The 24,405-nt window shown below is 48.3% G+C and overlaps 7 protein-coding genes across 7 annotated transcripts; 5 read left to right on the forward strand and 2 right to left on the reverse strand.

Annotated features, from left to right (window-relative positions):
* Nucleotides 1-1,051: 1,051 nt before the first annotated feature.
* On the forward strand, nt 1,052-5,473 carry ANOM_001755 (cytochrome P450; the record flags this gene model as incomplete). Its single annotated transcript, XM_015547012.1, has 9 exons — nt 1,052-1,961; nt 2,756-2,799; nt 2,856-2,890; nt 3,156-3,323; nt 3,414-3,572; nt 3,631-3,962; nt 4,015-4,345; nt 4,402-4,615; nt 4,670-5,473. 9 exons carry the CDS (start codon nt 1,052-1,054, stop codon nt 5,471-5,473), a joined length of 2,997 nt encoding a protein of 998 aa, XP_015410785.1.
* A 1,233-nt stretch (nt 5,474-6,706) lies between these two features.
* On the reverse strand, nt 6,707-7,519 carry ANOM_001756 (uncharacterized protein; the record flags this gene model as incomplete). The annotated part of the gene is made up of 1 exon (XM_015547013.1): nt 6,707-7,519. One exon carries the CDS (start codon nt 7,517-7,519, stop codon nt 6,707-6,709), a length of 813 nt encoding a protein of 270 aa, XP_015410786.1.
* A 2,088-nt stretch (nt 7,520-9,607) lies between these two features.
* Nucleotides 9,608-13,278, forward strand: tcsB (putative sensor histidine kinase/response regulator TcsB/Sln1; the record flags this gene model as incomplete). The annotated part of the gene is made up of 7 exons (XM_015547014.1): nt 9,608-9,691; nt 9,750-9,784; nt 9,835-10,404; nt 10,469-12,694; nt 12,746-12,869; nt 12,918-13,057; nt 13,105-13,278. 7 exons carry the CDS (start codon nt 9,608-9,610, stop codon nt 13,184-13,186), a joined length of 3,261 nt encoding a protein of 1,086 aa, XP_015410787.1. The 3' UTR covers nt 13,187-13,278.
* Nucleotides 13,279-13,711: 433 nt separating this feature from the next.
* Nucleotides 13,712-14,718, forward strand: cwc26 (putative cell cycle control protein (Cwf26); the record flags this gene model as incomplete). The annotated part of the gene is made up of 2 exons (XM_015547015.1): nt 13,712-13,904; nt 13,958-14,718. The coding sequence occupies 2 exons, from the start codon at nt 13,712-13,714 to the stop codon at nt 14,716-14,718; spliced, it is 954 nt and encodes a 317-aa protein (XP_015410788.1).
* A 3,206-nt stretch (nt 14,719-17,924) lies between these two features.
* On the forward strand, nt 17,925-19,496 carry ANOM_001759 (MCT family MFS transporter; the record flags this gene model as incomplete). Its single annotated transcript, XM_015547016.1, has 3 exons — nt 17,925-18,249; nt 18,321-19,011; nt 19,067-19,496. 3 exons carry the CDS (start codon nt 17,925-17,927, stop codon nt 19,494-19,496), a joined length of 1,446 nt encoding a protein of 481 aa, XP_015410789.1.
* Nucleotides 19,497-20,201: 705 nt separating this feature from the next.
* ANOM_001760 (aminoglycoside phosphotransferase family protein) lies at nt 20,202-20,945 on the reverse strand (the record flags this gene model as incomplete). The annotated part of the gene is made up of 2 exons (XM_015547017.1): nt 20,202-20,567; nt 20,652-20,945. The coding sequence occupies 2 exons, from the start codon at nt 20,943-20,945 to the stop codon at nt 20,202-20,204; spliced, it is 660 nt and encodes a 219-aa protein (XP_015410775.1).
* Nucleotides 20,946-22,787: 1,842 nt separating this feature from the next.
* On the forward strand, nt 22,788-23,593 carry ANOM_001761 (putative endoglucanase-1 precursor; the record flags this gene model as incomplete). Its single annotated transcript, XM_015547018.1, has 2 exons — nt 22,788-23,143; nt 23,197-23,593. The coding sequence occupies 2 exons, from the start codon at nt 22,788-22,790 to the stop codon at nt 23,591-23,593; spliced, it is 753 nt and encodes a 250-aa protein (XP_015410774.1).
* Between the last annotated feature and the right edge of the window lie 812 nt (nt 23,594-24,405).

The raw sequence follows: 24,405 nt of genomic DNA on the forward strand, positions 1-24,405 counted from the left end.
TACCCCTTGATTCATGCGGCGCTTTTGACCAAAGCGTGCAGCTAAGAATAGTCATTGTATCGTTTCCGATGAAGAACAATAGTCCGTCCATTCAAAGGAGGCTCCTGCTCAAGCCATCTAGCCGTTTTTAGTCCCGAGAACAAGAATCCCACGTTGAACCGGTCTGTCTGCCGTCAGAATCGCGATGATAATCGTAGTCAGCCAAGCGTTCCATGTCGCATCCAAATCTCTGATATTGAGCGCAAATCTAGATCTCATAAGAGAGATGTAGACCAGAGAGAACTTGGAAGGTCACAAAAGGCCTGGTCAAAACAGACCGCACTTTCTGGAACACCACTATGAACTATTGATGATTCTCTGTCGTAGCCGAAAGCCTGAATCACAATTAAAAAGTCAAATGAATAGACCATGGCATGACTGTGATAGTACAGTGGCTTGTACGATGAGGTTGACACATCAACATTTATGCAGGGAGTTTATGGATGGCGACCCTGGAAGCTTATGATTAAGCATTTAAGGGTATACTATTGGGTGAGAGCATACAGTCTAACCAGACTCGGACTAGCAAAACGAAACTGGACCCTTACTTTCTGGACTCTATCTTGAGCTTGGGCCTTGTTCTATCTTGATTGGAGGATAAGTAAGCTTAATTGGGGGGTGTTGAGTAGTTTTTTGCTTTTTTGTTAAAGCCACTGCTGGTCTTCTGCATGGACTTGCTCCTATAGTATATTGAGACAAAAGAGTATGCGACTTGTCAAGCTGACTCTGCAACCTACTCGAGATGCGGGCGAACTAAAAGGTTAGTCTAATACGAACAGCGAGGAATGAATCTAATCGCGTAAAAAGACACTAGACCCAAGAGGGCAGCCATCTGCAAATGTCCCCGCAAAATTTCTCCGGTTCCAACTCACAAGCACCTTTTTCCCTTTCCTTTTTGTGCTGTGTTGGCAAGCCGTGATCAGGCCACTCCTATACTCATCGTCTAGACCATGGACATTCCACAGTTCACTGCTACTGACACACCCTCTCCCTGACTGATTCACTAATAATTATGTCGACCGACAGCTCGTCCAGCCCGTCGAATTGGGTTACGGGTAGTTACACGGGTAACAGCGATGGCCTTCGCATCACGATCACCACCTTCGTGGTGATCGCCTGGTATAATTCCATTGAGTTACTGGTTCTCATCTTCTCGATCTTCAAGCAGTATAAAGGGATTTACTTTTGGAGTTTGCTGATTTCGACCGCGGGGATCCTCCCCTACTCGATCGGCTTTTTCATGAAATTTTTTGATCTGACGTCAGCAATCTGGGTCTCGTTGACACTTGTCACAGTTGGGTGGTGGACCATGGTGACCGGGCAGTCATTCGTACTTTACTCAAGACTACACTTGGTTGTTCAAAATACACGGGTGTTGAATTTTGTCTGCGGCATGATCATTGCCAACGTCTTTCTCCTGCATGTACCGACCACCATATTGACATACGCTGCCAATTACATGCAGTCGTACAAGTACCTGCATGCGTATAATATCATGGAGAGAGTCCAAGTCGCGGGATTCTGCGCCCAGGAACTGATCATCTCGGGTATCTACATATGGGAAACTACGCGCATGCTGAAACTGAACCCCAACCGAGACAACCGTAACATCATCTTACAGTTATTTGTGATGAACATGGTCTGCATCCTGATGGACATTGCTCTGATCGCAGTAGAATGCGCAAATTACTACATCTACCAGACCACGCTGAAGGCTACTGTGTACAGTATTAAGCTGAAGATCGAATACGGAGTCTTGAACAAATTGATCTACATTGCGAAGCAATCCGCAGGAAGGCCATTAGAGGATCCCTATATTGAGTTGAACCGACTCAGCCCCAATGCCAACTCTGATACTACGCGCACAACAACGCAATCCAAGCCGCATCGTTCCAGTATAGAGGATATCAGCTTCCGTCTACGTTCACTTGTAGCCTCACCACATTGCCGCCAAGACCGGTGAAGGTATCGTCAATCGGCTCAGTCCAACCACAACCCTTTTCCACCACTACTCCACGCATTATTGAAACCATTCCTCCAATTCTGCGCTGCGGCCGATTCCTACGGAGTCGCAACGATTCCGTGAGCCGACACGATTTATCTCACGCTGATTGACGATGCCTTCGTCCTCGGAATCGCTGGAACTATAGAGCTCACTATACCGTTGGAATTGTACCCAGTTGGTGTTCTCGTATGTGAGACCTTTCAAGCGAAAAGCTACTATATCACGGGGGCGTGTTATCTCACTATACTCCTGAGACCTGACATGCCCTCGCCAGGTTCAAGGATTCTGTGCATGTTCGCGTAGGAAAGCTCCGGATAGAATGCAGAGCCCGGTGATGAGAGCTTCTCTCCAGAATCCACGATCCGCGAAACTTAGCGGTAGGTTTGGCTCTTTCTTGCACTAGGGTATCCTATGGAGGGTGGTACTGGTATCTCGGAGATAAGCAATCATGGAAGATGGCTTCTTGTGATGCCTGCGTTCCCCAACTCACATGCCAACTTCTACCATGACTATACAGGACGTCATAAATGGTAATGTTGGTATCATGGTTGGAAGTGAGGAAGTGCCGTGTTATCCACCCGGCGAGTTACAGTCATTAGCTATAATGCTTCCAATCTTCCTGTTTCGTGCTGTGTTGCATATTCTGAGTCTCATGGGTGCCGAGCTGTTGCTTTTGGCCCGCTCGTGCGGGCCATAGCCAAACACTCTTAGGAGTCTGGAAGCTGGATGAAGCCGACGGCGAGGATGGTAGCGATGTGAGCGAAATATTGTCTCCAAGAGTACCATTAACATCTATATTGACGAGCAAAAGTCACCACCAGAGCATGAATGGCCATACCTATTGAGGTATGCTCTGACGTGGCGATGTGGAGAAGAGGCAACCGTTGGGGCCGGGGACAGTTTGGGAGGAAGGATAACCCCTAAGGATCTCGTCAGCCTCCCCATATTAGTAGAGCGGCTAGAATTAATTCGACTATCTGGTCAAGCTTCAGTGACACAGATTAGGAAATGTTAGTGAGAAGTATATACATACCAATGCTGGGATCGTCAACCAATTATCCATCCAGAGCATATGCCATGGTCCAACTTCGATCCGCATGTAGAATCGTAGGAAGACCACGATTAGTCCCAACACAGGAAACACCGTGCCGACGACTATCACCCCAAGTGGTGTAGCGTACATCGGTGCCATCTTATATGAGGGGCAACCAGCTACTATTCTCATCGTTGAAGAACTAAAAACGAAACGTGTCTCTCCTGATGGTCACGAGGGATATTGGTATCGCAGAGTTCGGCATGAGGAAGAATTCATCCTTCCCAGGCGATCAGTAATTTGATCCTTGAGGCAGCAAGATGGCGCGTAATCTAGGCACATCTTAGAGGCGCACGTAGATGACAAAATCGCCTACGGTGTGGTAGGTGCTTTGGTTTCATTCCGGGCCGCTTGCGCCACTGTACAGCCTTGCATTAGGGCTTACCACGTTGCATCCAGTAACTGCCGCGAGTTGGCCCCGCAGCGACAGATGAGGTGATTGACCAGTGTTAGGACTGATATTTGATTGTACAGACTAGCCAGGGTCTACTAGTTTAGGCTTGGATGCTTCTCTTTGTTTGGCTCTCTTGGCATCGAGCTTCGTGGCACAACAAGTTCCCTTAAAACGGCATTCATTCAGTTCCTATTCGATTTACCGCCTTGCACAGTGCAACAGTATGGCTCTGCTTCAGGCGGTCGAGACAAGCTTCCTCCTTCTGGCGCTATGGACCGCCATCGAAGCCATCCGTCGTCTTTATTTCCATTCCTTATCCCACATTCCAGGCCCCCGACTGGCGGCACTCACCTGGTGGTATGAATTCTACTATGATGTCGTCCAGCCAGGGCAGTACGTATTTAAAATTCAAGAGCTTCACAAGCAATACGGTATGGTTCTTCTTTCCAGTTCGCTACACTGTAGTACTGATTGGATGCTCAGGGCCCATCATCCGGGTAACCCCGGATGAGGTCCACATCAACGATGTTGGTTACCTCGACACAATCTACGCCCCATCGATGACCCGCCTCGACAAGTATGACTACCAGCTACGCACCTTACGTGTCCCCGGTGGCATTGGGACCACTGCCGACTACTACCTTCACAAGATCCGTCGGGAAGCGCTCACTCCCTTCTTCAGTAAGCGCAACGTTCTCTCACTCGAAGGCGTGATCACCGCAAAGGTGAACCAGTTGTGCGATTTGATCGACAAACATGCGGCGACGGGAGCTCCCATCAATCTATCGGACGCATTCTATGGATTTTCCAATGAGTATGAACCTCGGTGAATTAAACATGCTGGTCAAGATTACTCATTACGAAGTGTAGTGTTGTCGCCAACTTTTTATTTGCCCACCAAACCGACGTACTCTCAGATGAACAGGCGGCGGCCAGGCTCCGCCGCAACAGTCATGAGTTGCTCAAGGGAATCAACATGAACAAGCACTTTCCATGGATCCCGGACATTCTCGAAGCACTGCCACAACGCATAACCAGGCCTGTCATGCCTCCTGGACTCATTGACATGCACGAACTCTTTGATGTAAGTCCTCCACCATCCACCACAGGCAATGTACACCACTAACAACAATACCAGAGAGTCCGTGCGGAATTGACCACAATCATGAGGGCAAAAGCATCCAGCACTTTAAACGGGAAAAAGTCAATCAATCCAGGAGGCAAAGAATCCGTTTACGAATCCGTGCTCGACAACCCCAACCTCCCCGCATCCGAAAAAGCCCTCCTGCGCCTGGAACAAGAAGGCGCACTACTGACCCTCGCAGGAACAGAGTCCCCCGCCCAAACACTCAATATCATCTTCTACCATCTCCTCGCCAACCCTTCTCTCCTCGCAACACTCCGCAAAGAACTAGATACCCTGCCGACACCCTCAACCTGGACGCAACTAGAGCAATTCCCGTACCTCTCCGCTGTCATCGAAGAAGGCAACCGACTCTCCTTCGGCGTGACCGCTCGCGCAGCCCGTATCCAGCACAAGCCCATAACCTATACCCCATCCGCGTATGTGACCACACCAGGCCCCACGCGTAGATCCTATACCCTCCCTCCCGGCACACCCGTTAGTATCACGACGTTGAGCGCACATACCGCTGAATCAGTCTTCCCGGACCCGTACGTATTTAGTCCCGAGCGCTGGCTGGGGGATGAGGGTCGTGAGCGCAGGAAATTCCAGTTGGCTTTTTCGAGAGGCGGAAGGAAGTGTTTGGGGATTGAGCTTGCCAGGGCGGAGCTGTATCTTGTTACTGCTGCGCTTACGCGGATGTTTGATATGGAGTTGTGGGAGACGGATGAGAGGGATGTTTCTTTTGAGCACGATTATCATGTTGCTATGCCGAAGGATGGGTCGAAGGGTGTAAGGGTTGTGGCTAAGCTACGTTGAATTGCAACGAGTGCTTCGTAAATAGACGTTTTCGATATAAGAAGCTGAGCGGATGCATAGGGAAAGAAATTGCAATCCATGACTTTGTTTATCAGACTAGACCATGTATCTATTGATTAAACTCACAGAGTAAGAGACATACAAAGTGTGTTCTCACAATTACCTACACTTCGTCCTGGTGGCACTAGGCGAGCATTAGTATTGGCTTCTTAAAATCTGGGATATAAACGCACTACAAGAGAAAACCGTAAATCTACGCAATAATAAAGCTAATGCTATGTAGATATAGCTGAAAGACACTGCATAGGAAGTGCGGGGAGGGAGATACAAAGTCCAGCCCTATCACGCGACTGTTATCGTATCAAATTAGTCTCTTAAAAAGGATGGATTCATATTTACCTCGGCAACTTAAATAAGAACACTGCCAATGGGAGTGTATAAGAGAGGCGGTCAATCGTAGTCGAACGTTTAAAGCATATACCCTTTGTTTTCAAATATAGAGACGGCAGGCCGTTGCGCTACTGGCTCTCTTTCTGGTTGCGCCATCAGGAGGTGAACGAATGGGACCACAAGAAACCTAAATGAACACCACTTCATCGTTAGAACTAGCTGTATAGGGCGGTCAACGCCTACCAAGAATCAGACCGTGAGACGGTCCTAGGGTTGAATGATCTAGGCCCTGGATAACGTCTCCCCTATAGGTATGATGAGTTTGGTACGTGTAACGATGCCGTGTCCGAGCGCAGGAGCTCTGACATAGTACTTCAGATAATTAAAGACGGCCCTCGACCACCGTGTTGGTAACTCAGGACTCAACCTAGTCGCAGCTGCGATCGAATCTTGTTGAAAGCCTCGGAAAGTTCTATTCTGACTTTCATACTGAACGAAGAGATGTGTGTGGATTACCAAGCTATCACGATACATAGCCAGGGCTGCAGAAACTCAGACTGTAACAAGGCTGAGTTGATCCCTGGTCCGGATTGCCCTGAAAAGCCAGCCACAGGTCCCAGGAATTCCTGTCCCAAGTATGAAGTGCGGCACAGTGGGTCTAATAGAGTCAAAGGGAAATGCCCTAAGCACAGGTACGTCTGACTTTCTTCGCCATTCTAGTCCAAACTACTCTAATCCAATTGCATTCCCAGGGAACCCATGAATATGCCCCGTTTTGTATAACCCGCCTTCACTGGTGCCATCATCATTGGAAAGCTTTCTCAAGAATGAGAGTTGAATTCTTCAATTTGTGCGTATAGTGCGAGAGTTGCGCCAGGAGAAGATGTGCGAGATCAGAGGGGGGATTGTGACATCTTTCAGAATATCTGAAGCGACTTTATACTCGCTCATCCAGCATTTGAGGATGATGGTCCGCCATGACACAGATCTTATCTCGTCTAGTGAAGGAAACGTTTTGTTCAAATACAATTGTTGGATCTTTTCGTCTTCCAATCCCTCGTAAGGTTTGCGACCGACCAGTATCTCGTAAAGAGTCGACCCGAGGGCAAATATATCACTTTGCACGGTGTTGGGCGCATCTTCATCCCTAGGCAGAAAATGTGTCGCGTTCTCCATGATAATAGCATCCGAGCCCTGCAATGATGATCCACCAAAGTCGGATAACCTAGCGCTGTACCGTTTATCAACGAGGTACTGTCGAGCGGAAAGGTCGGAGTGAATGACGCCTTTCCCATGAATGAAGATGACTGCTTTTACAGCCTGCCGAGCCATCCGATATCTGAAGCGATCACTTACACAATGATGGCTCAGATATGACTCTAGGTCGCCTTTTGCCTCGTATCGTAGATCAATATAATCCTCGCTGCATTGTAGACATCGCGCGATGCGTTTGTGTCGTCCGAGGTGGCGATAGACTTGAGCTTCGATCTCGACCGCGCGGGTGTTGTAGATGTCTGCCTTATCTACTGGGACCTTTCGAACAATGCTGTTGTTGAGTCTATGCACAACGGTGAATTGCCCAACTCCTATGATATTCTGCTGATTCGGCTGCTCGACGTTACGGCCGACTTGGTTTTTGCAACAGAATAACCACATCTTCCAATATTACTCCGAAACGTCAGAAGCGCAGATACTCGTAAAGTAGGGTTCCAAGAGAATCTACCTCATATAGTACGTCAGCATGTGGACTAGAATGGCCTTCTAAGATACTCGTAAGCACGAAGCGAAGGTATCATCCCTTGGGGAGTCCCGTATATCATGTGTTATATCCTCCATCTTAGGGGGTTTGGCTCACTGCCGTCGACATCGAGATCACCGTCAAGCTCGCCCGCATGGGCCCTCTTCGTGTAACAAAGAATAACGCTATGCGAGGTACGGCGCTCGGCCGGATATCACATAAAGGGAGGCATGGTGCTGATGCTGGCCAGGTGAAACCTTACCTTTGCTTCTGCTGTGTTTCTCCCCCCCTTTGAGATACCCAAGTCGCCAGTACAAGCATGACTTTCATGCAAGTGTAGAGCATCGCTGTCGGGCCAGGTATCATTTGTCTTCGTCCTGGCCAGGCGCGGCTGAGGGAATCTGAGCTCTGACCAGTCACCCCTTGCTTGCCGTGACGAATGGGTACATTACTTGGGTGTAATCCGGCACGGCAGAGGGTACATCATTAATCCAGAGCGATCCCTTCATAGTAGCCCCATAGGTCACCATGGGACGATCTAGATTGTCTGCCATTACATCGAGCTTGTATCATGTATAGCTTAGGTAGCCAAGCCCTTGGAGGCCGTCGATAGCCTAGAACAAAATACTACGAGTGGGTCATTCACTTGTCTGCATACCTTGTCAGCTTACTTGGCCCGTAAAATATACATCGAACCAGAAGTATACTTTTGTTGCTTTTTCTTGGAAATTGTGAGGCGTAATTCTTCCTCGCGTATCTTACCTGTCCGACAGATTATCATTAAGAATGCGATGCAATAATTGCAGGAAACTCATGAATTGTCTATAACGAAAATACGAAATACACAACACCAGCGATACTCGCGCTGTTTTTTCATTTCTTTTCTCTCTCTTTCTTTTTTCTTTTTTTTTTCTTTTTTTCAGAGGGGCTAGTTCATTTTGAAATCCATAACGGCGGCTCAAAGCAGGGCTGGTAGGAATCGACTAGAAGCCGTGCTAGTTGAAGACTTTCAGATCAATGGATCGAATCATGCATGAAAGCAATAACGATACGGTCGCTGAAATTGTATTTTGCACATTAAGCTTGTCCAAGAATTTCGTACTAGTGTAGACCGGGGTATGGCATGACGATGAATCTGGAAATCACACTAACCCATTAGATCGTACCAATAGAACGAGATCATCTGGACGACACTATGAATTGTACATCACTTAGGTCTGACAAGGTTATCCTGTGGGCACAATTCGCCGTTACTCTGGGGTTGCCAGCCGTCTGGCAAATATCACTGTTAGCTATATGGGTCTTCGGATAGGACCATTCTGTCTATAGCTTATGAAAGGAACATGAAAACCAATCCAATCCGGAGTAATCTTTAAGGTAATTTAGGCATTCTACGAGACAACCGTGGGCTAACATCGTCGACATAGGGCTAATTGAATAGGAATATTAAGGTTCCGGGGTGAGATGACAAAATCGGCAATAAATAAATAAATAAAAAGAAAAGAACAAATCGGAAAAATAAACCCCGGGCATCGTAGCATAAATCGACAAGTTGTACCTCGTAAGAGAAATCAAAACCTGTTTTTCTCAAGCTCGGTTGACATGCTCTACAGCGTGCCAACGGAGTATCCGCGGATCCCCACCAGCCTCATGCCAATCATGCGTGTCATGCGCGGGACCTCGCCTAGTACTAGGAAGTCTAGACCCTCATTAGCTCCTCTATGTGGCGGGCTCTCAGCAAATCAACGCAGTCTAAGTCAGACCCTTGCTCGGGCTGAATCCAAGGAATTAATCGGGATGGCAGCAACCTTGCGCTTCCAACGTGGTTAGTGCAGAATATTCTGGGCTGTTCCCAACCGCGGACGGTTAATGAATCAAATAGACATGCATCTCACTCCTGCTAGCCCGGTGTTCCTCTCTTCTCCAGATCCTCGATCGTCATAATAGGACACCTCAGGGCATGATCTCCTTTATGGACTGACCATTGCTAACATTGCCGTGCCCGGATGCGCATCCCCATTGCTGTGCAGCTAGGGCTGCTGGTCCTCCTGACAGCCCTGGTGGGTATTGTCATCCTCGCCGTGGCGACAGTAAGTTTGTACCATACAGACTGGCAAGGGAGATCGACAAGCTGACAAGACGCACTAGTGGACCACCACGTATAGTTTTGTAGTCGATGTCGAGTAGGTGGTAAGTCTTGCACGTGCGCTCATGGTCACTGACCCCCGAACAGATCGCAAGGGCTTGAACTGGTCGCGACCATCAAGGCGAGCCAGATCGCCTCGAGCCTGGAGCTCCTCGAAGTGACCTGCAAAACCATCTCCACGCGGCTCCTGGTACAATCATCTCTACGACGTTACTATGCCGGGAATACATCGGACGCCAACTGGGCGAATTCCATCACCGACATACAATCGGCACTAGGAAGCCGGGGATACCTAAGCACATACCAGGCGATTCTCTACTCGAAGAACGGACAAGGCGGTCGCGACCGATTGTTGGGCGTCACCAGTGATTCCATACCAGAGATCACGCTTCCATACACCTACCCAAATGGCAGCTCCGTAATGCTGGGACATGAAGGACTTGGATACCCCTCGGCCCTCTATCCGAACTTGACATATACACAGTCCTCGAAAGGCGATAGTTCCACCACGGTGCATGCCTTTCCGGAGTACACTCTAGGATTAACTTCTGCGCTGCTGCTGGGACCCATAGCAATCAACAGCTCCTTTTCCCTTGTTTCCCTGACACTGCCCATCGTGAATAATACATCAAATACGGATATCCTTGGTTTCATGACGTAGGTGGTCTTGTATCGGGCGACGGGAAACGAGAGGCAAGGCATCCATGCTAACGGACTGTAGGGTTGTCGCCAGTGCGGCGAACGTGCAAAATGTGGTCAGCTCTCGCGACGGACTGGGCAACACCGGGCAAGTCCTGCTACTCGGGCCCTCGAGACCGGAGAACCGCTTCGCCGCGGAGTCTGCAACCGCCACCTCGTCCCCTGATCGGCCAGCGATCGCCGACGCACAGGTTCACTACATCTTCGAGCCCACTCCGCTGCCGTCCCAAGACAGCCGTCACCGTGGCGTCTCCGCCGGTACCTCCTTCGAGCTTTCCAAGTACCCCATGGCACTGAAGTTAATGGCCGAACCCGAGGAGAGCCAGAATAAACCCGTCGGCGAACTCTCGACCAAAAATGAACAAGGGTACAACGTCGCGGTGGGCGCGGTCCGGCCCAAAACTTCACTAGTTGAATGGATTCTTCTGGTGGAAGAAACGCATTCCGAAGCCTTCACGGCGGTGGTTCGATTGCGGAAGATAATCCTTGCTTGTGTGTTCGGAACCGCGGGGTTCATTATCTTGGTTGTACCTCTGCTGGCGCACTGGGCTGTTGCTCCTATTCGCAGGATGCGCGAGGCCGCTCAGAAATCGATCGAGCCAGAGGTGCCGCCAACATCGTCTCCAGGCTACATGGAGCATGAGGGCGAGGGGCATGGAGACACGGTACAGACCATTGAAGAACATATGGATGAAAAGGCCGCGCCTGCGTCTTGGGTGAAACGCCTCCGACGGCCGTTGGAGCGATTCAACAGCTCTCACAGCTTCGGCGATCGACGGGATCCCCGGTCCTCCTTCCGGATACCTTCGCGGGTGAAGGAACGGAGGTCCTGTGTGACAGATGAGCTTACAGAGCTAACCAGCACGTTCAATGAGATGTCAGACGAGCTGACAATCCAATACAACCGTCTGGAAGAACGCGTGGTTGAGCGGACAAAGGAGCTCCAGAAGGCCAAGTTGGCGGCAGAGGCGGCCAACGAGAGCAAGACCTTGTTCATCGCCAACATTTCGCACGAGCTCAAGACCCCGCTCAATGGCATTTTGGGCATGTGCGCGGTGTGCATGGGGGAGGAAGATCTGCATCGGATTAAGAAGTCGCTTCAAGTTGTCTACAAATCGGGCGATCTCCTCCTGCATCTATTAAATGACCTGTTGACTTTCAGCAGGAATCAGATCGAGCAGGCTATTCACCTAGAGGAAAAGGAATTTAGACTCTCCGACATTCGTTCTCAACTTTCAATCATATTCCAGAGTCAGGTTCATGAGAAGCGTATTAATTTCAGTGTCGACTACGTCGGCCCTGGAGATAGTCAGTCTCGGGGTACCATGTGCCAGGAACAAGGAGTTGAACGGGTACACCCCGCTGTTGGTCCACCGCAGACAGGCAGACTCAAGGACATGGTGCTCTGGGGCGATCAACATCGGATCCTGCAGGTGCTGATCAACTTGGTTGGGAATAGTCTCAAGTTCACCCCTGAGAATGGCAAGGTCGAGGTTCGCATCCGGTGTGTGGAGGAAGTCCGGAGTCCCGATAGCTCCGTGACACTGGTGCAAGACTCAAAGCCGAGCTCGCAATTACGTTCGGGTACCTCGTCGCCGTTGAGCGTAATGCCGGTGAACGGTACCGATCTTCTCGACAGCCAGGTGGATACACGGGTGCCTGTGCCGTCCGACTTGCGGACACTGATATTCCAGTTTGAGGTCGAGGATAACGGACCGGGTATTCCAGCCAACATGCAGAGACGTGTCTTTGATCCCTTCGTACAGGGAGACCTAGGGCTGAACCGGAAATATGGAGGAACTGGTCTTGGTTTGAGTATATGTGCTCAACTATCTCGACTTATGGGAGGCATAATTCTGTTGGATAGTGAAGAAGGCAACGGGGCACTGTTTACCCTGAAGATACCGTTGAAGTTCGTGAAGGAGGCAGCAGCTAGCACGCGAAGCTCCAGCGTTGACGGCTCAAGAACCCCGAGCGTCATGTCGCTTTCGCTGGAAGAGTTTTCCAATATTGCTCAGACCCCGTCGAACCACAGCACTGTGGGTAGTAAAGAAACACTCAGCACTAAGCCAGATGTCCAACCACGTCTGGTTGGGTTAAGCCAGCCATTCTTCGCCCCTACTGTTCCCTCTACCTCTTCATCTCCATCAAATGGTCCGGAGTCCAACAACTCCTCGGACACTGGTCCAAAGAAGATCCGCGTGTTAATGGCCGAGGATAATAAGATCAATCAGGAAGTGGCCCTTCGGTACGTTCAGCATGTCCATGGTTGTACCCTTCCAACAGCTAACCCTGTCAGGATGCTTGCCCTTGAGGCAGTCTACGACGTGACGGTAGTCAAGGATGGGCAAGAGGCGTACGACACCGTCAAGGCTAACATGGAAGAGGGCAAGGTATTCGACCTCATCTTCATGGACATTCAGGTAAAGCTCCTTCTGCATCTTTTGTCATACAACAACTGACGCACGCAGATGCCTATCCTCGATGGACTTCAGAGTACGCGACTCATCCGCGAGATGGGATACTCTGCGCCGATTGTCGCGCTGAGCGCCTTTTCCGAGGATAGCAATATCAAAGATTGCATGGATTCCGGGATGGACATGTTCATTAGGTGAGCGCATACCCTGCAGTATACCGTCAAGCTGCTGATCCAAGTAGTAAACCCATCCGACGGCCTATCTTGAAGCAGGTACTGAACAAGTTTGCGACGATTCCTGAAGAGTCTGACGGCAGTTCGTAATAAAGTTGGAATATATCTCCGGCGCTTCATCGATAACGTTCATGTGTAATTCATAATTGTTTATACTAAATATATCTGTACATAAATGACAACTTTTATCGCATTGAAACTTATCGATTGCCAGTCATGGGACAATAAAGTAGGCGGTCGCAGTAATTGATCTGGCAGAAGTTTTGAACATTTTCCGAGATAGTTCAGTGGAGGTCGAATCTTTCGTAGGATCAGCATGTCGCAATGGCCAGACATTGAAGTTTGCTTTAAGCTGGCTAATCTCTATTTGTGGCTCGCTTCCTCCACGTACCCAAACTTCAAGCCCAAATTATCTATGGTTAATGGGGATACAAGAGGGATAAATTACTAGTACAGGCCCCTACTTAGCGCAGAGCCAAGCTGACCGCCTTCCCTTTAAAAAACCCCAAACTACAAACCGGCGAAACAATCCTCCGATTATCAGATAACAGCGACACCCAACCAGCTTTTAACCAAGCTCGCATACACCAAAAACAGCACAATCACGGTCACAAAATGCCCTCATCCTCACTAGCCGATTACCTCGCGAAGAACTATCTAACCGCGGATCCCGCCACCGAGAGACCAAAAAAGAAGCGCAAGAAGACCAAGGAAATCGACACCGCCGCGCAAGGCCTGATCATTGCTGATGACGACCCGCCCGATCTCAAGAGCTCCGCGGCGAACTTTATGAACGATGACGAGGATGGTCCGTCCCTCGTGGCGTCTGGCCGGAGTGCGGAGTTCCGGCGCACGAAAAAGTCGAATTGGAAGACTCTAGCGGTGCCGGGAACGAGCAGGACGCTGCGGATGCGATTATCGCGTCAGCTGCGGCTGAGAATGCGGCGCGGAGGAATGAAGGGGGGGATGATGATGCGCCTGCTGTGGTTGAGGGGGAGGATGAGGATGATGGGGCGATGAGGATGGAGTCTGGTGCGAGGGCGGGTCTACAGACTGCGGCGCAGACGGCTGCGATGGTTGCTGCGCAGGAACGGCGGAAGAAGGTCGAGGCGGCCCTGTATAAGGATAGTCCGGCAGGGGGACAAGCGCAGGAGACGATTTATCGTGATGCGTCTGGACGAATCATTAATGTGGCTATGAAACGGGCGGAGGCGCGCAAGGCGGAGCAGGAGAAGCTGGAGAAGGAGGAACAGGCGAAGGAGGCGCTGATGGGCGATGTCCAGCGGCAAGAACGAGAGAAACGTCGAGAGCAGCTTCAGGAAGCGCGGGCGATGCCTGTTGCCCGGACGGTCGATGATGAGGATATGAATGATGAGTTACGGGCCCGACAGCGGTGGAATGACCCGGCTGCACAATTCTTGACCAACAAGGGTCCTGGGAAGAGTGCAACTGGGAAGCCTTTATACAAGGGAGCTTTCCAGCCGAATCGCTACGGACTCAGGCCGGGGCATCGGTGGGATGGAGTGGACCGCAGTAATGGGTTCGAGAAAGAGTGGTTTGCAGCTAGGAATCGGAAGGGAAGATTGGAGGCGCTGGATTACCAATGGCAGATGGATGAGTGATATGGCAGACATGAGAATGGCTTCCTTTACTAGGACTTGGTTCAGTGCTGGACACTGGAGAGACGTGTGATATTATAATCCTGATATACTACTGACATAAAATGATTTCAATACTCACCTTTTCGTTATCGATATGCCTCAATTATATATACCAGCACTTGACTCGGCATTTGACTCGTAATTGATGAAGGTACCTCTAAACTCAGGTACTGTATCTTCGAGGACGCGGTTTATATTGGCCGGACGATATAATTCTCGGACCACCCACTACAAATATAAAGTGGTGTGTTATACACCGTCACCGACGGTCAACGGGCGTCCCCTTCCAGAATTGTCAGATAGCTTCTCTATAAAACTCTGCATTTCATCGCTCTTTTTCTTATCCCATTTCTCTTGATTCTCAGCGGAGCTAACACACGAGTCTTCGAAGTCAATAAACTTGCTCCTTCGTCCGTAATAAATATATTGTCTCTGTTGAAATCTCTATGCAATATATCGAGATTATAAAGTTTTTGTAAAGCGACTCTACAGTCTCTAAAATATGAAGTATCTGGACGAGATCCATTAACCTTTTCAAATATAAATCTAATAATACGGCGTGGTGCCTCTTCAAGAATATATTCTACAATTCTTGGGGTTAATGCTGAGTTATATCGTGTCAAGATATAATAAACTTGGATCTTCTACGCAAGCCAGGAAAGTTCAAAGCTAAATCTAGCTATTTTCAAGAAATACTGGACTTCTTCTCGCTGGACACGGAAGACTTCTTCAATTTCCGTAAAATCGAATAGTCGAAAATATTAACACGCTCGCAATTAACAGGTATCTCCTGTTCTTGCAAAGTGTAGGGTTTGAATAAATCACGTTTGGACCGAATTCCACTTTCGTCTTTATAGACGGTAAGAGTTTCCTATGTATTATTATTTTATTCCCTGAACTTCGATAGTTTAGATATCATACCAGAGCCATAGGTTCGAAATTCCTCTGGAATAATGTCTAAATCCTTGACCGTAACGTACACAACCCTTCCATTGGGACGGCGTATTCTATACAGACAATCCTTGAAACCTATGTCGAGGGACAACAAAGAGCCCTTCACGGCCATGATTGAACGAGCTGGTTGAGATTTTGCTGCGAGGAGGTTGACTAGACTGAAAAGCTTTAATGGCTTCAAGGCTGCCTAGGATGAACGTTTTTGAACCACTGTTTTTGCCGTCTGGGAGGCGTTAAAACACAGAGCTTAAGGGATGGTCTCCCTTTAATGCATCGCTCCGATCACCTGGCAATACTGGCCTCACCGCAAGTGTGGAATAACTATCCCTATTGGCTGTGGCCGCCTTTTTTGATATGAATGCTGTAGAAACAAGAGAGATGCGTAACAAGAGCTTGTCTTTTAATACTTACAGAATGTTTTACTAGCGTTCTGATATTGTGTGTGCACTGTATACTTCGGGGATGTACAGAGTACACCTCCATATTATCTCAGATTCTACGCCAAGGTTTGAACTAGTGCTCTTCTACTCTGTAGTTAGTGACTTTTAATAAAGGCAAACCATATTGTGGAACCCTATGGAGACGAACTATATTTCTGTTAGGAACCAGTCATAAAGTATATTCCGGGAAACAACTTAACAAAGTAAATCAGGCACTTCATCTCCTACTCACCCCAGGCTTCACGAGCGAGATAAACAGATTTGGGTTGAAAATGACATTTCTGGACAACCTTCTGCTTGTAAAAACGTGAACATTGATCCTGTAAATCGAGTTGACCAGCATATACTCCGTATATGACCCTAATATAGAGCGCCACTTCCAAAATCCTAGCCTCAGGGAAATATCGAGCGAACCTCAATAAATTGAGATGTATAGTCCACAGACAACGCTAATACCATGGGTTGGAAAAAGTCTAGTTAAACAATCCAACTACGCCAATGTCTTGGTAGTGGGGCCTGAGAATAATCATCAAATATTTGTTGGTCAAGAATGACTGTACAAGAATATCTATTGTATCAGGACTCTTCCCGGTTCCTAACGATAAATATACGAAAATATTGAAGCTAATCTTTAACAACATTAAGAAATGGTGAACCTGTTATTCTGTGAATTGGGGGAATTCTGTTAATTGAAGTAATCAGCCCTTTCTCATCCAACTGACTTGCCCATACTTTTTATGTTCAAGAGGCAAGAAAAGGTACTTTCCATGTTGATTTTCGTATTTCAGATGTTGAGCGTCTGAAAAGTAAGGCAGTGGCCTGGACAAGCGCATTTACCGAGAGGACAGAGTGAGGAAAATTGGGAGAAAGAGATCGACCTACCCAGAGGAATACTCTATCCATGACCATTGCAGAAATCCACACATCGTTCAACGATCATATTATTATCATTGTTAGTGGTGACTATCCAGGTGTGGTGACTGTCAAGGTGTGGTGACTGAAGTCGTCTTCCCCACAGCCCACGCAGGTGCATACATGAAATACATACCTGGCTACCAGCCTACCTGTATCCAACAGACAAGATAAACAATATAACATAAAAGGAACTCCCATTGACTATGTGAACACCGAAACGTCACTGATCAATCAACAGGAGCCAACCTAGCCCGGTTTGGGTCCGGGTGATATTGGGTCGTGCGGAAGTCTACCCGTTAGAAGAGGCGACAAAACAATATAACTAAGAGGGGCTACAAGACCCACAGCACAGCGATTCGAATACATCCGCGGAGAGTAACCCCGGGATCCTACCTAGTTGTGGGTTCAATTCAGGGGGTGGGGGAGGTTGTGGAGGCCCTTGCGGATCATCACCCGGGTCACATTCAGGGCTATAGTTCGACGCGAGGCTGAGAGTCCGCGATCATGTAGCAAATATTCCCTTGGTCTTCCCGTGTACATAGACCATTTTCTCAAGTATCGGGAAGGACAATCAGACAGTGCCCGTGTCTCCTTGACTCGAAGACCCTTTGGACATCGACTTGCTCCATTCTTAGCCCTCTATCTGGTGCAATACCCCGCAATCACTGGCCTTCATTCTTGTTGGTCTGGAAAACACTACGCCTTGCCTCCCCGTCTTTCGATGCGAGCGAGGGCCTTCGATTTTACTACTTTGTTCTTGCACAGATTTGCAACAATAACTGCCTGTTGATTTTAAGCCAAGGACACCCAAAGTCTGAACTGGTAGCCCTCTCTCAGAGGCGAGGGACGGCAGCAGGCATGGTAGCTGCAAATCGTGAGCAGGATGTCCCATCCATCGCCAGCACGACAATCAACGCTATCTCTGACGACCATTCAACCCCGGCAGTGAGCGTGCACCTAGAAAAGGGCCTGGAGATGGGTAGCCAGCCAGACCAGCAGAATACCACGGAGCTCGTTACTTCTAAACCCCCCCGTGCCAGCCCCCAACCCGGGGAGAAACGTGAAGCTTCAGGCCCGCCAGTCACTCCAGCCCCAGGCCTCCCGCCTGATGGGGGATTGCAGGCGTGGATGACTATTTTGGGAGCATTCTGCGGGATGTTCGTCAGTTTTGGTTGGACTAACTGTGCGTATCATGCTATGCGTCAGGATTCGATGCACCCGCTAGCCTGAACAGCCTAATTTACATTGCTCTAGGTATCGGTGTTTTCCAAGCATACTATGAACGCCACCAATTGAGCCATCTATCTCCCAGCACCATAGCCTGGATCACCTCCCTCGAAACGTTTGTCATGTTCTTCGCCGGTCCACTCTTCGGCACCCTTTTCGATAACTATGGACCCCGTTGGATCTTGCTCGCGGGGACATTCTTCCATGTTTTCGGCCTCATGATGGCCTCTATCTCCACAGAGTACTACCAATTTATCCTTTCTCAGGGTATATGCAGCCCTCTTGGCGCGAGTGCCGTGTTCAATGCCTCGATCAACTCAGCCAGTGGCTGGTTCGCCAAGCGCCGAGCATTCGCACTGGGCGTCGCAGCTTCAGGATCGAGTTTAGGAGGCGTGATCTTCCCTATCATGGTATCGAAACTGATTCCACAAGTCGACTTTGGCTGGGCAATGCGGATATGCGCCTTTCTTATCCTCTTCATGCTCGGAATTACCAACCTTACGTTACGATCCAGGTTGAAGCCGCAGAACAAGGCATTCGATATCATGGCTTTCGTCCGGCCGCTGCATGATCTTAAGTTCGTCCTAACTGCTGCTGCAGCCTTTTGCTTCTTCTGGGGCATGTTCTTGCCCTTTACGTTCGTGATCAGCTCTGGGGAACGTTATGGGATGTCACAGAACATGTCTTCATATCTTCTTCCCATCTTGAACGCAGCTAGGTGATCCACTCTCCGACATTAGATCATTTGAGAGACTTAATCTAACACACACAAGTATCTTCGGCCGTACTCTTCCCGGCTACATCGCAGACCGCATAGGCCGATACAACGTAATGATCATCTTCAGCTATTTCTCTGCAATCCTCGTTCTAGCCCTCTGGCTCCCATCCCGCGGGAACACACCCATAATTATCTTCAGCGCACTGTATGGCTTTGGCTCCGGAGCCTTCGTCTCGCTTATCCCGGCCCTAATTGCTCAAATCTCCGACCTCCATGAAGTTGGCGCGCGCAACGGAACGTGTTTCTCGATTATCTCTATAGCAGCGCTGACAGGCTCCCCCATTGGCGGTGCCTTAGTCCCCGATATGCTGCATGGTTCATATACCAGATTGCAGGTGTTCTGCGGTGTGGTCATGATGGCCGGCGCGACGCTGTTTGTTGCCGCGCGGATTGTTGTTGGGGGTATGAATTTGAAGAAAGTGTAACCGTGGCCTGTCATTTGACAATAGATTCAAGGGAGATGCAGAGAAGAACAACATTAGACCGCCTGCAGCTAGACATCCTCCCTTTCTACCTCTTTCTCCATATAGACTTGATACTTTGTGCTTGCTAGCATTTTCGAATAGGAGAAAAGAACCCTTACTCTGCTCAATTCCTAAGCTTATCGATTAAGAGGAAATGATCTTTCTCTATGCCATGCACCGAAGACATAGCTGTGCGGTTTATTCGAATATAATGAGGCACATTCGGGGTCTCTCTGTCAATCGTTTCTCTGCGCTTCGCTGTATACGTGATAATTAAGGACTCTCGGCTTACTTATTGTCACTCATTTGTACATGAGGCTCTGCTTTCATTCTGCTATATAAAATGTATCATCACTACTTCAGCAACAATTCCCAACCTTCAAACCTTATTCGAAGAAGATGAACAAATTCTATCAATGAACAGTCCACGACAGTAGACATGGAATTTTCTGTGCTAGGAAGTATGGGTCCAAGACATGGTAATAGCAAAAAGAAGCTCAATGTGCCTATAAATTATCCTACCAGATTTGGAGAACGTTAGATACCTCCTTCATGGGTCTCATTCCTTACCTTTTCCATAAACTGCATTGCTCTTTCACTCTATATATCCCTGCAAAGGTAGTCCAGCCAGAACTCGCGTGCGACACTATAATCAGGCATATATTGTCACAACAACGCCTTCCACTCTCTGTCCTCCTCGCTATCAGGGACCGAGGTACACACATATTCCCACCATACTGGAAAGTATCCAGACATCTCCCAATCAATAATACCAGTAAGTGAACCGTCCTCTACCATAACATTAACATTTGTGAGGTCGCCATGCGTAAAGGTGTACGGCAAAGCGGATGGCATACATTGTCGAAGTTGTACTCGCGCAGCCTCGGGGATCGTCTCTTTCAACCCACCCTCCATATCAGCCCAGAGCTCGTTATCAGATACAAGACGACCGTGAGGAACCTGAGAAGTCTTGCTCTTGAACAAGAAGTTGGAATAGACCGGAAGGCCACCAAGAGATTGAATTTTATCAGACTAGAGATTCCGAAGTTGCTGTAAATACTCAGCGGTCTGTTTTGCTATCCCCTCTTTTTCATCCGTAGACAATTTTGACCAAACTTTGCCGAGAGGTTCGCCAGGAATACGTCGCATCAATATGAGAGTGTAGTCGCCTTCCTCCCAAGATTCGACAACAGTGGGAACAGGAATAGAGGTCTGCTCCTGCACAAACTGAATATTTGGTACCTCAAAGGTCGGAAGGCTAGCACCTCGATCTTTCAATATCAACTTTGAGCCTATCGACCAGACGCCTCGGTCGCCTGCTTCATAGAACAATTTGAGGTAGCTTTCGTAGTTACAGTGCTTTTGGCGTTCAGTAGTCCAGCTACATGCCTTGTAAGGGCTTGAGTTCATGTTGGAGAAATCAGTAATAATAAACAACAGCAGTTTGATCGGAAATACTGCAAAGATTCCGATGGAAGAACTTGTGTGCTTTCAGTTTCATTTCTGCGGGGAACTTGTTTATAAATAAATCTTGGGCCCCCTTGAGAGACTAATCTTCACCGCTTTGCCTTTGCCCTAGCTTTCTAGAATGAGGATTGCCATTGGAAAGAGGAAATAGGAACCAGAAGTTCCGGTAATCTCGAGAATAATCAAGTACGGCGAGTAGATCCTGATCCGTATGCAACCTTAGTCCCGCGACAGAGAACCAAGCAGGTGTTCAGCCTAGTGAACCTATTACTCTTAATACCTGTAACCCCTGTTTGCTGTGGCCGCAGGGTCACATTGTTTGCCCTGAAAGTAAAAGAACTGTGGCTGGAGACGGCAGACACCCCTTGGTTCCGAGGCCATGCCAATAGATTGGTTTCTGGCATCACGACTCTAAGTAGAGAGGAATGGTCGGATTTTAATATATAGTACCAGTAGTATTGGTACATCCATATAATAGTGACTGGGGTGGAACAGAATTAGCATGAACGTGGCGCATATGTCCGCAAACCAGTCTTAACTGAGCCAGTAGTATCAGACCTAGTGTATTACGAAATTCAGAAAGTAGTTGAATGAGAAGGGATTCCATCTGAACTGACGTTGACGTATACACAACATAATGTAATGTACATATACCTTTTACCCCTTCGAGTAACCATTTCATTTAACCTGACTCTTCCCAAGGTCATATCCATAAAATCAGCTGCTATTACGTTTCGATCCTTGTTGGGTCTAGTTCAGCAGACGTCAACTGGTTAGAGTCCATCCGCAAAACCATAGCTTCTAAGGAGACTGTGAACGCGCGGCAAAACTTGGAGTCCATTCCTGAATTGAGATCCAGTATATAGCTCAGTCGCCCTATAATATCTGTGCCGAGTGTACCGAGCCGGGAACAACGTCCCGTGTGTAAGAAGCCACTATGATTAAGTTTTGACGGTTTGTGGATCGACAAGACTGGCTACCGATTTCGGGGGACTGAAACCGTGGATTATATTCACCCTAACATCCAAAGACCCTGAGACCCTCGCTCCTGCCAACTGACCATCCGGCAGACCATTAGGATTTTTAGTAGAATTAGGCTAATGGAAGACCGGAATGAATAGGCTGAATCCCTTACGTACTGTAGTGGAGTGGAATAAGGATCTTAATCCACCTGAAAGCTTGTACGACGCTATGGGCATGCCATGCATATGAACCAACAATCCTACGTGAGGGCATCGTGTCAGTAGTTACTATCATGACTTTATGTATCCAAATGCTATTTTGTATATCGGCTGACTTTGTGGGTGAGGTATTTGATAGGTGGAGTTGATGTCATAGGCTTGTAGAATGTTGATATTCTAATCGTTCATCTAATCTAAGGTTGCCATTCCGCCGATTGTGACCGACGATCATCCTATGAGACGCCCAACACAGCTATGATCGACTTCCAGTTCCCCCCTGATTTTATCCATGCAATAGGAATAAAGCAACTTGGTTAATAGCTGGTACCTTGTATACAATACTCGGAGTATGCTCGGAACCTGGTGAACTTTATCCTGTTTACCCTAGCCAGGTTTCAGACTAAGACACCATATGAAGATGAAGATGGGAAAGGGGCCGATGATCATGGCAACATCGCAGAGAAGCAGTAACATCTACCATGGTTCTCGGATATAAGAAAGGGACATCTTCAGGTTGCTTCAAAGCATTAATTAATTCATCCAATTCAGCACGACCGCTATCGATTCCTGACATCTTTCAATCCATCTTTCCAAAGCCAACACCATGAAGGCCTCTCCTGCTGTTCTGGCTCTTTTTGCTGCTATTGCCTCTGCTGCATGGACCCCATCACATCAGCACAAGTCTGCAAAACGTGCAGATTCCTGCGGGCAGTACGATACGATCAATGTCGGTAACTTCAAGCTCTACAACAATATGTGGGGTAAGGACAGTGGCTCTGGTAGCCAGTGCGTTGGACTTGACTCCCCGGGCAAGGGCAACTCCAGCGGCATCGCCTGGCATTCTACCTGGAGCTGGTCCGGCGGCCAGGGCAAAGTCAAAAGCTACCCCAACGTGGAGGCCCGGCCTGAAAACAAGAAGGTTTCTGACCTGCCCAACATCCAATCCACATGGAAGTGGAGGTTCGTAAAGGATTCATTGCCTGAAAGTACCATATGCTGACAGCCTCTGGCAGCTACAAGGGAGACAACATCGTCGGTGACGTGGCTTACGATATCTTCACCTCCTCCACTGCTGGCGGCAAAGCTGAGTACGAAATCATGATCTGGACCGCCGCCCTTGGTGGTGCCGGTCCCATCTCTGCCACTGGCTCCCCGATCGATAATCCCACCGTTGGCGGCAAAGCCTGGAAGCTCTACAAGGGAACAAACGCCGCGACCACTGTTTTCAGCTTCGTTGCTCCCACGGAGATCCAGGACTACTCCGGTAATCTGGCTGAGTTCTTCACCTACCTCACTGAGAAGCAGAACTTCCCTGCCTCCCAGTACTACCTGAGCATTGGTGCCGGTACTGAACCCTTCACTGGACAAAACGCTGTCTTCACCACTTCATCTTATACTGTCACCTTCTAAGTAGCACATAACATAAGCACATATGCTCCTTTACATGACAGAAAGAGTACTCTCTGTATAGGTTACTCAACTTACAAATGCCGCCAGCATCAGCCATTTATTGAGTACTCAATTACACTTTGAATTCCAGTTATGTTCTAGCAAACTCTCTCCCCCTTCTCTGTAATACTCAGGAATGTGTCGCCATAGCTTTGCTGCATAAAATCAAAAGCAAACGCAACTAGTTTGTAAACCATTTGGGCAGTATTTTCATGAATAATATGGATTCCTTTCATACTTAGACCGCAGAGTATTCCACGCCAGTGTCCTTTATCAGCTTTGGTCTGATTCTACAACTTGGCATTGCTGTTTCCAATGTGCTATATTATGTCCGGTCTATGGGTCGTTCACTGTTGATTAGATCCAGGGATCTCTATAAGGTGCAATAACAGTCGATACTGTAGGGTCCGTGTATGCGCAGAAGGTAACTTTAAAGGTAGTCAATGCTTCTTGGGAAAGGTCTTGGGAGGGTTCAATGAATTAGGTCCACTACCTTAAACGACATTAATCTTGGTGTCCTCCATATCCGCGCTTCTCTTTCTCATATCTGTGAGACTAGTGGTGCTATATTCAAGGCTGAATCATCAATCTAAACACATACCCAAAAATCCACTATGGCCAACGTCTCCAGTCAACTGTGGCTGGGTAAGTTTGCACCTGAATACGCGTATAGAAAAGTGGGTCCAATAGTGACGACCTGCACAGGGGAAAGTGCTACAGACATGTTTCTGGGCTCTTAACTCTTTTGACTGGATTCATACCTGTAATAGGCT

Source organism: Aspergillus nomiae, assembly GCF_001204775.2.
Source record: "Aspergillus nomiae NRRL 13137 chromosome Unknown contig00023, whole genome shotgun sequence".
NCBI lineage: Eukaryota > Fungi > Ascomycota > Eurotiomycetes > Eurotiales > Aspergillaceae > Aspergillus > Aspergillus nomiae.